The sequence below is a fragment of the Ovis aries genome, chromosome 1 (genome assembly GCF_016772045.2).
Source record: "Ovis aries strain OAR_USU_Benz2616 breed Rambouillet chromosome 1, ARS-UI_Ramb_v3.0, whole genome shotgun sequence".
Taxonomy (NCBI): Eukaryota; Metazoa; Chordata; class Mammalia; order Artiodactyla; family Bovidae; genus Ovis; species Ovis aries.
Window position 1 is genome coordinate 251,234,872 of NC_056054.1, and position 16,495 is coordinate 251,251,366.

General features: G+C 39.9%; 1 protein-coding gene and 1 non-coding gene across 31 annotated transcripts in view; both read left to right on the forward strand.

Annotated features, from left to right (window-relative positions):
- Positions 1-16,495, forward strand: part of CEP70 (centrosomal protein 70) — a 97,831-nt gene that overhangs the window by 74,417 nt on the left and 6,919 nt on the right. For 26 of the 30 annotated variants that reach the window (XM_060395320.1, XM_060395318.1, XM_060395332.1 and 23 more), the window contains 3 exons: positions 4,894-4,999; positions 14,214-14,384; positions 16,290-16,436. In XM_060395320.1, the coding sequence (XP_060251303.1) occupies positions 4,894-4,999; positions 14,214-14,384; positions 16,290-16,436 (424 nt within the window). The remainder of the gene's footprint in view (positions 1-4,893; positions 5,000-14,213; positions 14,385-16,289; positions 16,437-16,495) is intronic. The other 4 variants (XM_060395348.1, XM_060395361.1, XM_060395364.1 and 1 more) reach the window with 1 other exon arrangement.
- Positions 13,242-13,314, forward strand: TRNAC-GCA (transfer RNA cysteine (anticodon GCA)). The gene has a single exon. It is a non-coding gene; the product is annotated as a tRNA-Cys (tRNA).

Here is a 16,495-nt window from a genome sequence, read left to right on the forward strand (position 1 = left end):
AAGGCACCCTCTTCCTTGATGTCCTTATTTCAAAGAGATGGTTCTAAGGCTTCCAAGACACTGCTAATTTTAAGTAGGAGGCTTATTTAAATTTTAACAGAATCTACATACTTAGGATTTACAGCTACAGGTTTTCTAAAGGAAATGCTACAAGAAAAGGAGGGGAAAGTCTCTTTCCCTTTTATAACCAGAGAAGATTAAATTTTTTCTTTAGATCTGTATTTACTTCTCAACTAATCAATCTTCAATATCAAATGATATTAATTTAACATACAAAAGCTTGTTTGAGCTAGTATTATAGGTAAGTTGGTTATGAAGTTCTGTTGCTAGGAAGTAATCAAATAGATCTGCCAGTGCAAGATAGCCAAAGGTACTACACTAATTCTATTTAATTTTTTCAGTGGTATTTATATTTTGTTAGAAGAAAATAGAATCTTATCACCCATGTGTTGAGCTGGCAGAAGTTGAGGTGGTCAGTTAGAATAAGCCAAGCCAAGTAATCATCAAGGCTTTATTCAGTTACTTCAGTAATATAAACAAGAGGCCAAAGAGAAAAGGGCTGGCTTCTCAGTATCCCATTTTCCCCCATGAAATGGCACCCAGCAAGTGACAGTCAGTGACATGGTGCACAGATGACTCCTGTGGCTTCATAGGCTAGGGAAAGGGCAGGATATGGAAACATACCTGAGTCAAAGTGAAAAAAGTGTTTCAGTTAGGGCTCCCCATCCATCTCCCAAACAGAATTCCAGCATGAGAGTCACCATGAAATTATAAAAAGGCTTCAGTAGACACGGTTAAAAGCTATAAAGTGTCTGCACGTGGAAACTTAGGGGGATGGCTATCGAAAACAGGAGATAACAGTGTTTTTAAGTTGGAAGGGCAGTTTCTGGATTTCCCAGACTCCACAGAGAAACATAGCTATTGCTGCTGGTTATGTGGAATGAGTATCTGCTAAGTATGTGAAGAATTCCTTAGCCATTTTAGGGGATTTTTATGGCCTTCAGGTTCTGCTCACCACTCTGGAGACTACAAAACAATCCTGGAATATTTCTGAGTGCAGCATGGTCTGTTCAAACACAGGTTTCTAAAATACCAATTAAGTCAAATGCAATTGGAAAATAAGGGAATAATTAGATTAACATAGTAGTTACATTGTTTTCATGTGATTTTTTTCCCCCATGGTAAAAGGAGAATAGTATAGACTTTGAAAAGGGGAAAACTTTGCTAGTACGTAGGCACCTGCCCTTTCAGCTCTGTTTTAAGAAAATTTAAAATGAGAACCTGTACCCAAGGCTCCCTCCCTGACCCTCAGCATTAGACAGACTGGAGGCTGAGGGCAAGTTGTACTTCTTTCCCCACCTGTTTTAACCTCGGCTTCTTTGGCCAGGAGCTCACCTTCCATCTTCGTAGTCTTGGCACCCTCAAGCCAACATTTCTGTTCTGTTGGCTATGGATTTTGTTATATTGGAGACAACCTCAAGACATACTTGAGCTGTTTAACTTATCTTGAGGCACCAAGTATTATTTTTTGTTAGTTGTCTAGTTACATAGTTGTGTCAGTTTTTAAATACTCTGATTTCTAACACTTTTCTCCTGACCGCTGTTATTTTCACATGTGTGGTTTTGCTGAATACAAAGGTTTTCAGAAGTATTATGCTATGGCAAATATTTACTGTGAGACTAGCTGAACCAAAGGTCAGTTTCCCGTAAATTCCTAGATTTTACTAATCCTTAACTTCTGTAAATATAGAAAAACAGTGGGATTAAATACATTAAAACATGTGAAGTGCTTTGAAGAGTACCTTCAGAGGGAAGGTTCTCAATAAATACTAATTATTATCACCACCAGGCTCCCAAATATGTTGTCATTGTTATTAAATTAAGGGTATCTCTTAATTTACCTAGTTAATTAAATCACATTTCATTTTCCAGAGTGACTGTAGCTAGTACATTCAATGACATGTTTAGGTTACTGTCCTGGCAGCTAAAATGTTGTATATCCATAGTATAATGTTAATCACGCTTGTAAACAGTTTGTTGAGAAGTTAAACTTTTTCACCTGAATGCAAGGTTAATATGTAAAGTCAGATATGTCCGCTTTCTTGTAGTCCTCCTAGAGGGCTGTTGGCTTTTCTATCTTACTTTTGTTTATTAGACACTATGCTTTTGGCACTGCTTTTAGGCAAAACTGTCAAGTATATTAATACGGTAAATAGATGAAAAGTCAAATGGAAACTATACAAAAAAGATCTTAATGATCTGGATAACCACGGTGGTGTGATTACTCACCTATAGCCAAACATCCTGAAGTGTGAAGTCAAATGGGCCTTAGGAAGCATTACTACGAACAAAGGAAGTAGAGGTGATGGAATTCCAGCTGAAGTTATTTCAAATCTTAAAAGATGATGCCGTTAAAGTGTTGCACTCAATATGCCAGCAAATTTGGAAAACTCAGCAGTGGCCACAGGACTGGAAAAGGTCAGTTTTCATTCCAATCCCAAAGAAGGGCAATGCCAAAGAATGTTCAAACTACTGCGCAACTGTGCTCATTTCACATGCTAGCAAGATAATACTCAAAATCCTTCAAGCTAGGCTTGAACAGTATGTGAACTGAGAAGGAACTAGAGATCAAATTGCCAACATCTGTTGGATCATTGTAAAAGCAGAAGAGTTCCAGAAAAACATCTACTTCTGCTTTATTGACTACACCAAAGCCTTTGACTGTGCAGATCACAACAAACTGGAAAATTCTTAAAGAGATAGGAATACACCTTACCTGCCTCTGGAGAAACCTATAGGCAGGTCAAGAAACAACAGAACTGGACATGGAACAGACTGGTTCCAAATTGGGAAAGGAATATGTCAGGGCTGTATATTGTCACCCTGCTTATATAACTTATATGTAGAGTACATCATACTGGATGATGATGGACTGGATGGATGGACTGGACTGGATGAAGCTAAAGCTGGAATCAGGATTGCTGGGAGAAATATCAATAACCTCAGGTATGCAGATGACACTACTCTAATGACAAAAAGTGAAGAGGAACTTAAGAACCTCTTGATGAAGGTGACAGAGGAGAGTGAAAAAGCTGGCTTAAAACCCAGCATTAAAAACATGAAGATCATGGCATCTGGTCCCATCACTCCATGGCAAATAGATGGAGGAGAAATGGAAACAGTGACAGATTTTATTTTCTTGGGCTCCAAAATCACTACCAGTGGTGACTTCAACCATGAAATTAAGATGCTTGTTCCTTGGAAGAAAAGCTATGACCAACCTAGACAGTGTATTAAAAGGCAGAGACATCACTTTGCTGACAAAGGTCTGTTTAATCAAAGCTGTGCTTTTTCCAGTAGTCATGTATGGATGTGAGAGTTGGACCATAGAGAAGGCTAAATGCCAAAAAATAGATGCTTTTGAACTGTGGTGCTGGAGGAGACTTTTGAGAGTCCCTTGGACTGCAAGGAGATCCAACCAGTCAATCTTAAAGGAAATCAGTCCTGAATATTTATTGGAAGGACTGATGCTGAAGCTGAAGCTCCAATACTTTGGCCACCTGACATGAAGAGCCGACTCATTAGAAAAGACCCTGATGCTGGGAAAAATTGAAGGCAGGAGGAGAAGGGGACAGCAGAAGATGAGATGGTAGGATGGCATCATTGATTCAGTGGACATGAGTATGAGCAAGCTCCAGGAGCTTGTGAAGGACAGGGAAGCATGGCATGCTTCAGTTCATGGGGTCACAAAGAATCAGACACAGCTGAGCAAGTGAACAACAAAACAAGTGAAAAATAGATTGGGAAGTCTTTGTGTCTACTAGAGGAAAGAGGTTGACTTTTATCTAGAGTTAATTCTATTTATTTTGTTTTGGATATATGTCCTCCAGAGAGCACAGAAAAACAGTTGAATGACTATCAAGGGGAATACATGTGAGTGGAGGAGATAATTGTAGTGTGGTAATAAGAGATGACGTTAAGAAAGGAGTCAGGAGGAATATTGGATTAGGACTGACAGCATGAAGTTCAAATGCTAACACATGGAGATTATATTTAGTTTACAAAGCAAAAACAGTGGGAAAGCTATTGTTTTTTAGTAGGAAAATATTTTACGAACAGCAAGTCAAGCTTATTAATGAATGGGTCATGGAATCAGTTTAATGGGTCACGGTTCCACAGGAAACTGATAAGCATACTTAGATTTAAGATGTTTAATTTGAAGTGGGTTTAATAAGAGACTTTTTTCTAAGGCAGGTGGTGGGGGAGAAATGTCTACGACACCTGACTTTTAGAGCTATTTGAGTATCTCTAAGTGGATACATATGTTTTTAGATTTTTGGACAGAGATTCTCCCCTAGAGTTCTGGTAGCCACCTGGAACAATGGTCTCTGAGTTTTCATGCCCTCTTGATTAGCAGGTTTCACTGTTGTCTTCTCTTTGGCACCAGTGGAATATGAAGGAACAAGCTGTCCAGTTGTTGCTGTTGCAGTGCCCAGACTGTTTGCCCTGCCACTGTTTATTGATACCCTTACAACATCAAACTTGGAGCACCTTGGAAGTTGTTTTCATCCTTTATTGTAGTTCTTTCCTGTTCTGTTCTTTGTTAAGTGTTGGGGAATGGTTATAACTTTTCTTCATCAGTCTGATTCCTTTTGTTTTCAGGGATTCCTACTACATTGTGTCTATTGAGAGGGTCTTCTCATTTTCTAGTGACAATATGGCTCAAATTTAAAATGTGTATATGATTATATGCATGTGTACGCATGCACATACACATATGTAAAATGACAGAGTTAACGGGAGGGCAGCTGGATCATTGGCTCATTTTGTCATCTTAATCCATCTACTGTTTAGTAAAGCGTATGTATCATCTTGGTTTTTTTTCCCCCTTAGATTACAGAATATTATCAGTCAAAAAAAGGCTGAGGACAAAGAGGGAAAAGATGAGCCCAGCAAAGATAACCAGCAGCAGGCTCTGATTGACCAGAGATACTTCCAGGTATTGCTAACAAAAAGACTGATGTTTATAGTGAACCTTGGTTAAGAATCACAGTATAATAAATTATCAGTAAGGAATACATGTATCCTTTATTTGCATGTGCTTAGCGTGTTTTGTCTTACCATGACATACCTAATTGCTAGAAATTGGTACCTTGACTTAGAACTGTCCCTTGAAAAGAGACTTTGGCCTAGTTCAAAGTAGGGCAGTAAAAACCTGACAAGATTTTAATAGATACCATAATCCTTTTCTTTACTCTCCCTGCTTAAGCCATTTCTCTTGTTTCCTTTTCCATCTTTTTGTTTTTGCTATTGTTGATACTATTACTATATAAGTAAATCTACTTCTTAAGGTATACTTTTTAAAAATTTGTATGTTTTGTCCATCTGAAACTTAATTTTCTTTGTGGTTTAATATAGCGATCTAACCTTGCTTGATGTATAGATTATCTGTTATTGAGCAACTGAGCAGTTAAGCCTGGTAGTTTACTGACTGAGCTGGGCCTGCATTCATATTTTATTGGGCCCTTACAGGTTTTTTTAAAACTTTGAGTTAATTACTAATTTTTTTAATTAAGAGATTTTAAGTCCTTATTTCTAGTTTCTCTTAGAAAGTCAAAGGATCTGGCAACAAATTCCTACATAGTGGTTACCAGTGCAGAATTAGGCCTTGTGCCTGTCATGCATGGCCATGTGCTCCTCAGCCACAGTACCATGCCATCCTTGCTTCACTTATTTGTGCTCGTCCTTGGCTTCTATAGGCATTTGAGTTTGCAGTTTCTTGTAGACCATTCTTTCTCTACTTTATTGAAATTGAAATGTTTATCCTCTACCACATTCCCTTAGATGCATAGATTTATTTCTAGACTCTGTAGTGTCTCATTTCTATACTAATTTCTATAGTTTTATAGTTGGCCTTGATACCTTTTGGGGTATTGTTTTAATTTTTTTTTTTGGATATATTTTTAGCACATTTGTTCTATATGAACCATGTCAACTCAAAAACAGCTCCCACTGAGATGAGCTGAGACTGAATTAACTTTTTAGATTAATATTTGGAAAAATAACACATTTATAGTTTTGAATTATCTCACTCAGAAATATGTCTCTAATTTTATTTGGGTCTTCCTTTGTACCTTTTAATATAAAGTTTTGTATCTTTTTCAGTTTTAGCTCTTGCATGTTTTTTGTTCTGTTCCCTAGGTTATCTAGTTATCTTATAACTTTTATTGCTATTGTTAATTGGGGCCCTTTTTCAATTACATTTTTAATTGATTGTTGCTGGTTCTTTGTACATCTCTCTGTTGATATTATGTCCAGGCACCTTTGTGAAAACTGTGGGGGGTTTTTGTAGTATAATTGTTTCACAATGTTGTGTTGGGTTCTGCTGTACAATGAAAGGAATCAGCTATATATATATATACATCCCTTTCCTCTTGGACCTCCCTCCTACCACCACCACCCCCAGCCGCCACCCCACCCATCTAGGTAATCACAGAACCGCAAGCTGAGAAAACATGGCAAAATGTTAACAGTTATTGAATCTCGGTTTATATGGGTATTTGTGGCTGGGCCACAGGGTGTCCACATATTTGGTCAAACATTATTCTGGGTTCGTCTGAGAATACTTATGAGTGAGAGGAGAAAATCTTTTTTCTCTATTCCTGTTAATAAGGACCACCACAAGTGGTTTGCTTAAACTGTCAAAGCCAGTAATATATCTTCACTGTCATGCCTCAGGGGTATATCAGTTCTCCATGTTATATACCTCAGGGTGTATCAGCCCCTATGTTATAATTTAGTTCACAGGGATTTTGGTCACTTTCCCTTTCTATAAGATATTACACTGGCCCATTACGTTGATGACAATATGCTGATTAGACCTACTGAGCAAATTATTGGTATTTGCATGCTAAAGGATGGGAAATAAATCTAACAAAAATGCAGGGAAGTTTCACTACCATAGTGAAACTTCTAGGGCTCAAGTGGTGTGGGCATGTCAAAATACCTCGTGTCTAAGACAAAGGATAAGTTGTTCCTTGGGCCCCTCTAACAACCAAAACTGTGGTATAGCACCCAGTGGTTCTCTTTGCATTTTGGAGGTAGCATATTCCTCCTGTGATGTGTTCCCCCCACCCCATTTACTGAGTGATCTGAAAAGGTTCTTGTTTTGAGTGTGGCTCAGAACAAGAGAAGGCTCTGCATCAGTCCAGGCTGCTGTGCAAGCTGCTCTGCCATTTGGGCCACAGGACCCTGGACGTCCATGGTGGCTTAGACTGTCCTGGCAGACGGGGATGCTGCTTGGAGCCCTTGGTGGCCCCTGTAGGTGAGTAGCAAGTCAGATCCTTAGAGTTTTGGAGAAAAAGTCCTGTCATCCTTTGCAAATAACTACTTTCCTCTTAAGAAATAGCTCTTGGCCTTTTACTGGGTCTGAGTAGAGACTGAAGACTTAACAGTGGGCAACCAACCTACCGTGTAACCTGAATTACCCATCATGAACTGGGTGTTATTTGACTCACCAGCCATAAAGTTGGGTGAGCACAGCAGCACTCCATCATTGAATGTGAAACTCCAATTTCATATTGGGCCTAAGCAGACCCTAAAGGCACAATAAATTACATGAAGTGGCCCAAATGCCCATGGTTTCCCATTCTTGCTGCACTACCTTCTCTCTCCCTGCCTGCACCTGTGGCTTCAAGGGGAGTTCCTTATGATCAATCAACACAAGAAGAGGAGACTTAGGCCTGGTTTACTGATGGCTTTGCGTGATATGTAGGCACCACATTAAAGTACACAGCTGCAGCACTACAGCTCTTATCTGGGGCATCCCTGAAGGAAAGTAGTGAAGAGAAATCCTCCCACTGGGCAGAACGGTGAGCAGTGTACTACTGCACCACAAGGAAGGAAAGGAAGAGTGTGTTTAGAACATAAGATCTCCGTTAGGGCATCTCTTAGTGTTGCTGTACCTTGTTATAAAGGTCAATGGAAAACTCCAACAGCCTGGTCCAGACCCTTCAGCAATGAAGATTTGAATTACACCAGCAAGTAAAGAACCAGGAGCATCTGAGGTGGTTGCTGAAGGCAGATGTAATAAATAATAGGTAATGGAAGAAAGTAGTGATAAATACCAGCTGTGACCATATGATGACAACAGAAGTGAAGATTGTAATTGTCATGTGTATTGCTTCCTTCTTTTGTTATGAATATGTTCATATATTTATGTGTGTATGTATATATTTATGTTTTTCTATGTATATATTTGTAAATATACACATGGGAAGTGGTTTTTTTTTTCTTGCTCTCATTCTCTTACATAATGATTTTATTTCATATTTGAGTATCCAGCAAATTTTGAAAACTCAGCAGTGGTCGCAGAAGTGGAAAAGGTCAGTTTTCATTCCAATCCCAAAGAAAGGCAATGACAAAGAATACTCATTCTGCCACACAGTTGCACTCACCTCACATGCTAGCAAAGTAATGCTCAAAATTCTCCAAGCCAGGCTTCAGCAATATGTGAACCATGAAATTCCAGATGTTCAAGCTGGATTTAGAAAAGGCAGAGGAACCAGAGATCAAATTGCCAACATCTGTTGGATCATCAAAAGCAAGAGAGTTCCAGAAAAACATCTACTTCTGCTTTATTGACTACACCAAAGCCTTTGACTGTATGGATCACAACAAATTGAAAAATTCTTAAAGAGATGGGAATACTAGACCACCCGACCTGCCTCCTGAGAAACCTGTATGCAGGTCAAGAAGCAACAGTTAGAACTGGACATGGAACAACAGACTAGTTCCAAATCGGGAAAGGAGTACATCAAGGCTGTGTATTGTCACCCTGCTTATTTAACTTCTGTGCAGAGTACATCATGAGAAACGCTGGGCTGGAAGAAGCACAAGCTGGAATCAAGATTGTCGGGAGAAATATCAATAACCTCAGATATGCAGATGACACCACACTTCAGCAGAAAGCAAAGAACAAAAGAGCCTCTTGATGAAAGTGAAAGAGGAGAGTGAAAAAGCTGGCTTAAGGCTCAAAACATTTAGAAAACTAAGATCATGGTATCCAGTCCCATCACTTTGTGGGGAAACAGTGGCAGCCTTTGTTTTCTTGGGCTCCAAAATCACTGCAGATAGTAACTGCAGCCATGAAATTAAAAGACATGTGTTCCTTGGAAGAAAAGCTACGACCAATCTAGATAGCATATTCAAAAGCAGAGACATTACTTTGCCAACAAAGGTCCAGCTAGTCAAAGGTATGGTTTTTCTAGTAGTCATGTATGGATGTGAGTTGGACTGTAAAGAAAGCTGAGTGCCAAAGAACTGATGCTTTTGAACTGTAGTGTTGGAGAAGACTCTGCAGGGTCCCTTGGACTGCAAGAAAATCCAACAGCCCATTCTGAAGGAGATCAACCCTGGGGTTTCTTTGGAAGGAATGGTGCTAAAGCTGAAACTCCAGTACTTTGACCACCTCATGGGAAGAGTTGACTCATTGGAAAAGACTCTGATGCTGGGAGGAATTGGGGGCAGGAGGAGAAGGGGATGACAGAGGATTAGATAGTTGGATGGCATCACGAACTCGATGGACATGAGTTTGAGTAAACTCTGGGAGTTGGTGATGGACAGGGAAGCCTGGCGTGCTTGCTGCAGTCCATGGGGTGGCAAAGAGTCGGACGTGACTTGAGTGACTGAACTGACCTGAATTTTATATCATAGTTTTTTAAAACTGTTACATATTTATTTATTCATTTGTTTATTTTTGACTGTGCTGTGTCTTTGTTTATGCACCCGGGCTTTCTCTAGTTGCATTGAGTGGGGCGGGGCGGGGCGGTGCTACTCTCTAGTTGTGATAAATGGGCTTCCTGTTGTGGTGGCTTTCCTGGACCAGGAATTGAACCTGTGTCCCCTGCATTGGCAGGTGGATTCTTAACCACTGCACCACCAGGAAAGTCCTGCTGCTGCTAAGTCGCTTCAGTCGTGTCTGACTCTGTGCGACCCCATAGACGGCAGCCCACTAGGCTCCCCCATCCCTGGGATTCTCCAGGCAAGAACACTGGAGTGGGTTGCCATTTCCTTCTCCAATGCATGAAAGTGAAAAGTGAAAGTGAAGTCGCTCAGTCGTGTCCGACTGTTAGCAACCCCATGGACTGCAGCCCACCAGGCTCCTCCACCCATGGGATTTTCCAGGCAAGAGTACTTAGGAGTGGGGTGCCATTGCCTTCTCCGGGGAAACACTTTGTTTTAAATTACAGGATATCAAGGAGAAGGATATCAAGTTATCAGGATATCGATGAACAATGCAGAGAAATAGAAGAAAACGACAGAAGGGGAAAGACTAGAGATCTCCTCAAGAAAATTGGAGATATCGCAGGAACATTCATGGATGGATGGGCACAATAAAGGATAGAAACAATGAAGACCTAATACAAGCAAAAGCAATGCAAGAATACACAGAAGAACTTTACGAAAAAGATCTTTATGACTCAGATAACCATGATGGTGTGGTCACTCACTCAGAGCCAGACATCCTGGAGTGTGAAGTCAGGTGGACCTTAGGAAGCACTGCTGCCAGTAAAGCTAGTGGAGGTGATGGTGTTCCAGTAGAGCTATTTAAAATCCTAAATGATGATGCTATTAAAGTGTTGCACTCAAAATGTCAACAAATTTGGAAAACTCAGCAGTGGCCACAGGACTAGAAAAGTTCAGTCTTCATCCTGGTTACCAAGAAGGGCAGTACTAAAGAATCTTCAAACCACCTGACAGTTGCACTCACTTCCCATGCTAATCAGGTTATGCTCAAAATCCTTCAAGCTGGGTTTCAGCAGTACGTGAACCGACAACTTCCAGGTATACAAGCTGGGTTTAGAAAACGCATCAAGAAGAATAATCATCACTTTAAGACTTCACCTCCTTTTCTGGCAAAGGGGTTTTAGTGCATCTTTGATTGTATACAGCATAGTTGTATCATGTTAGGTAATCAATGGTCTTGTTTGTTATTGTGTGTATTTGGAGATTAAGTATGATTTGAGTTCAGTTCAGTCGCGTCCGACTCTTTGTGACCCCATGAATTGCAGCATGCCAGGCCTCTCTGTCCATCACCAACTCCCAGAGTTCACTCAAACTCACGTCCATAGAGTCGGTGACCAGCCATCCAGCCATCTCATCCTCTGTCGTCCCCTTCTCTTCCTGCCCCTAATTCCTCCCAGCATCAGAGTCTTTCTTTCTGGATGGTTTAAGGCAAACCTGATAGCTCAGCTGGTAAAGAATCCACCTGCAAGGCAGGAGACCCTGGTTCGATTCCTGAGTCGGGAAGATCCACTGGAGAAGGGATAGGCTACCCACTCAAATATTCTTGAGCTTCCTTTGTGGATCAGCTGCTGGTAAAGAATCTGCCTGCAAAGTGGGAGACCTGGGTTCAATCTCTGGGTTGGGAAGATCCCCTGGAGAAGGGAAAGGCTACCTACTCCAGTATTCCGGCCTGGAGAATTCCATGGACTATACATTCACAAAGAGTCGGACACGACTGAGCAACTTTCACTTCACTTCAAGACAAACCTGGTGGCTCAGATTGTAAAAGAATCTGCCAGTGATGTGGGAGACTGGGTTCAGTCCCTGGGTTGGGAAGATCCCCTGGAGAAGGGAATGGCTACCCACTGCAGTCTTCTTGTGTGGAGAATTCCATGAACACAGGAGCCTCGTGGGCTACAGTCTATGGAGTCTCAAAGAGTTGGACATGACTGAGTGCCTAAGGCAAAGTGTATGGGTGTCAAATTGACAAGGAGTGAACTTGTGATGGTTAATTTTATGTGTCAACTTGACTAGGCTAGAGGGTGCCCAGATAATTTGGTCAGATATTGTCCTAGGTGTGTCTATAGAGTGTTTCTGGGTGAAATTAATATTTGAAATGGTAGACTGGGGCAAAGTGGATTGCCTTCTCTACAGTGGGTGGGTCTCATCAAATCAGTTGAAGGCCTGAGTAGAACAAAAAGGCTGAGGAAGAGGGAACTTTCTGCCTGCCTGCCTGCCTTTGAGCTGGGACATCAGGTTTTTTGTTTGTTTGTTTGTTTGTTTTTCTGCCTTCAAATGTTGAACTGAAACATTGGCTTTTCCTGGTCTCAAGCCTGTGGGAATTCAGCCTGGAATTGTATCATGAGCTCTTCCGGGTCTCCAGCACTGCTGACTGTAGATCTCAGGATTTGTCAGCTCCTGTAATAGAGTGAATCAGTTCTTTATAATTAATAAATACACGTACATATGCACACACAAGTACACATGCTGTTCATTTTGTTTCTGGTGAACCCTGACTATATAAATAGTATTTATTGTTCATAGTCTTTTTATTTTCACTTAAGGAAATTTCATCAAAATTTTCTTGATGAAAAATTGGGAGAACAGGTTATTTAAATCTCCATCAAAATTTCAGTCTCTGATCTAGTTCAAATTGTGCCTGCCCTGTACTTCTCCAAATAAGCAGTGTGCCAAGGGATTGTGATCTGTTTCATTATTTCATTGCTGTCCTCTGCTATATCTGGCTTCTTCCACGTTGGCAGTGATGGTGGATGTTGAGTGAGACTAGAAAGCAAAAGAGTAGAACCTTTCTTGACTGGTGCTGGTGTAATCTAGCACTGGTGGCCTTTGTGTGGCTGATGACCAAATACTGCCCGTTTTTCTCTATCATAGAATGTGTGTATGTGTCGTTTTTTCCAACTGACCTCTTATGAATCCTTCTCCTTCTCTTGTTCAACTGACACTCCCTTAAAGGCCTCCAGCTATATGTACTTTTTTTTTCCATGAAAGCAAAGCTTGACTGTCTTCCAAAGTGTCCTTGGTCACAGGGTATATTCTTACCTACCATAAAGTAAAAAGGCAAACTTCTCTTATTGCTGCTTCCTCTCCTTATTCTAGTCCATCTTTCTCTTATCACTTTATTTTTGCTGTGTAAGCAGCCCTCCTAAAACTTAATGACTTAAAATAACAACCCTTTTAGTATTACTGTGCTTGAACAGCTGAGCAGTTCTCAGCTGGACTCCTTCATGCACCTATCAGATACAAGTCAGCTAGGTGGCTCTGGAGTTGAATGGATATCAGGGTGATTGGGTTGACTGGGCCATGTGTCTTTTATCATTCACCATTTAGCCTGGGCTCTTCCACAGGGCATCATCATCATCTTAGTCGCTCAGTAGTGTCCAACTCTTTGCTACCCCATGGATTGTAGCCTGCCATGCTCCTCTGCCCAAAGGGCTTCCCTGGTAGCTCAGAGGGTAAAGCGTCTGCCTGCAATGCAGGAGACCTGGGTTCGATCCCCAGGTCAGGAAGATCCCCTGGAGGTGGAAATGGCAACCCACTTCAGTACTCTTGCCTGCAAAATTCCACAGATGGAGGAACCTGTTAGGCTACAGTCCATGGGGTTGCAAAGAGTCACACACGACTGAGCAACTTCACTTCCACAGGGCAGAAGAGCTCAATAGGAGAGAGCAGAAATAATCAAGGCCCCTTGAGTCTTGGGCTCCAAACTGGCACACCATTATTTCCTTTTCTGTCTGCCAAAGCAAGGCCCAAGGTTGCCCCTAGATTCACGGAGTAGAAAATAGACTCTCTTTCTTGATGGGAGAACCTGCAGTGTCATATTGCAAAGGCGAGAGCACAAAGAAAGAGAAAAATTGCAGTAATTTTTGCAAACAATCTGCAAAGTATGGATACACACTGGTAGCCATGTATGTAATCCTCCTTGGTTCACCATCAGCCTCATGGAATGGGGTTGTGCTGTGACCATCTGGAGATCAGCTCCCTGCTCTCCCTGCTCTGCTGCCCTTAATTTTTGATGTGAGGGAGAGGGAGAATAAAGACTCTATTCCTGTGCTCATTAGTAATTTAATGAAGGGGAATTATTTTTGCCATTAAAATGGTATGCAAAGTAGAGTTTAAATGTAATAGAATCAAAACATTGAAATGTACATTCTAAGCCAAACAACAACTACTTGTAAATAAACATCAGAAATTAAATTCTCAGGAGACCTGTAGCTTTCTATGGGGAAAGAAGAAAACAACATTTTTCACTCATTCTGTACAGCCCTTTAAAAGACACTTGTCTTGGTGATTCCTGTCCAATGAATACTCAGAAAATGATGTTGCATTGATAAATAAGCACTCTAACATAGAGCACTCTGATAGGACTGTGACAAACTTTTCAACTAAAAATGCCATCTTTTTTAAAGGTATTGAGTAGCATCAATTCAATTATTCACAATCCAAGAGCTCCGGTAATAATATATAAACAGAGCAAAGGAACAGCCCAACATTTTAATAGAGATCTTATTCAGGATTGTGGATTTGAGCATCTTGTTCCTATAATAGAAATGTGGGCAGATCAACTGGCTTCCTTAAAGGTATGTGGTTGAATACTCTACATGCTTTGAAAATGTATCGGAGTCTGTAGGCTTTGTATACTTTTATTCTCAATCAGTTTTATATTTGGTGTGCTTTTACCTTAGGTTTTTTCTTTATAATTGTACCTTACTGATGAAATGCTGGTTAATCAAAGTGTCATTGTGTTGTGACTTCCTGACTTTTTCAAATTCTGGTGGTAATAATTGTTTAGTACATTTATTTGACACTGAATGTGTTGGCCTTGAATTGCTAATTTTTCAAAAACCATCAAAATGTTATACTCTTCCTCCTTCTTAACAAATGCTGCTGCTGCTGCTAAGTCGCTTCAGTTGTGTCCAACTCTGTGCAACCCGATAGACGGCAGCCCACCAGGCTCCCCCGTCCCTGGGATTCTCTAGGCAAGAGTGCTGGAGTGGGGTGCCATTGCCTTCTCTGTCTTACCAAGTGAAAGGTTAACAATACTAATATGTGAGGTCTAGTTGTTAATTGTGCTTGTGCTTAGTCACTCAGTCGTGTCCAACTCTGCAACCCCATGGTCTATAGCCCACCAGGCTCCTCTGTCCATGGGGATTCTCTAGATAAGAATACTGGAGTGGGTTGCATGTCTTCCTCCAGGGCATCTTCCCAACCCAGGGATTGAACCCAGGTCTCCCGCATGTAGCTGTTAATTGGTGAGTGTTAAATAAGTGGAGGACAAAAATAAGAAGTTGAGAAAAATAAGAACTTCCTGTGTTTCCTTCTGTATTCTAGAGTTGCACTGTCTAATACAGTAACCAGTCAGCTACATGTAGATTTTGATCACTTGAAATATGATAGTCGCAATTGAAATGTGCTGCAAGTATAAAATTACACACCAGATTTAGTAGAAATAGTATGGAGATGATTAAAAGATAATTAAAATAGATGATCTGTTGATACTATTTTGGATATATTGGGTTAAATATATTAAAATTGTCACCTATTTCCTTTTACTTTTTTAACATGGCTACTAGATAATATTACTGTGACACACATTACATTTCTTTTGCATGACATTGTTGTTTTAAAGGGCCAAGCACTGTGCTATGCACATAGTTGATGCCCAGTAAATACTTGTTTATTGATTGACCAGTCTTAGACTTCTAAACTTACAGGATCCCAGCTCCCTGTGCACAGTTTTAAATAGATTAGGACAACATATTTAGGCCAGGAAAACAAGTAGGCTGTCATGAAAATTAAGTAGAATTACTTTTTAGGCATCTTTTCAAATTAAATTTTTTCTTGGAGCTACATATATGGATGAATCTTGAAAATATCCTAAATGAAAGAAACCTGTCACAAAAAGTCACATATTTATGATTCTGTTTTTTAATGAAATGCTCAGTATAGGCAAATCTACAGAAAAAGAAAATAAGATTAGTAGTTACCCAAAGCCTGGGAGCAACAGAGAATGGGGAATAAGGGTTTCTTTTTGGCATGATGAAAATATTCTAGAATTAAGATAATTGTGATGATTGCACATCTCTGTAAATGAGACTACTGAATGACACAGTAAAGAGGATGAATTTTATGGTATATGAATTGCATCTCAATCTGTTATTTAAAAAATCAAGGGCAAAATAGGACAAGCTTATTTTTTATTCAATAATTCAAAATAATTTAAAAATAGCGTACATTACTAATAAATAACGTACAATTACTTTAAACATCCAGATTCCAGATAATCAGTATATGTATAATGTTTTTTGTAAGGCCTGAAGAAAATGAATTTAAAAGACTCTTTCTAAACAGGTAACGGTATTTTTTAAAAAATACTGATGATGGTTAATATATGTATTACATCTGCTTGGATAGTTATATTTTATTAACATGATTATGAAAACTTTAAAAATGCATAATAGCATATTATTTCTTTTGTTATGAAGGATTTATATAAGTCCTTGAAAATACTGTCTACAGAACTGGTGCCTTGGCATAATTTAAAGAAGCAGGATGAAAATGAAAGTGTCAGAGTTGAAGATCTATTGTTCATAGTAGATACCATATTAGAAGAAGTTGAAAATAAGGCAAAGGTAATACTACCCAGTACTTATATAGACATTCACATTTTAATGTGAAATTAATGATATGG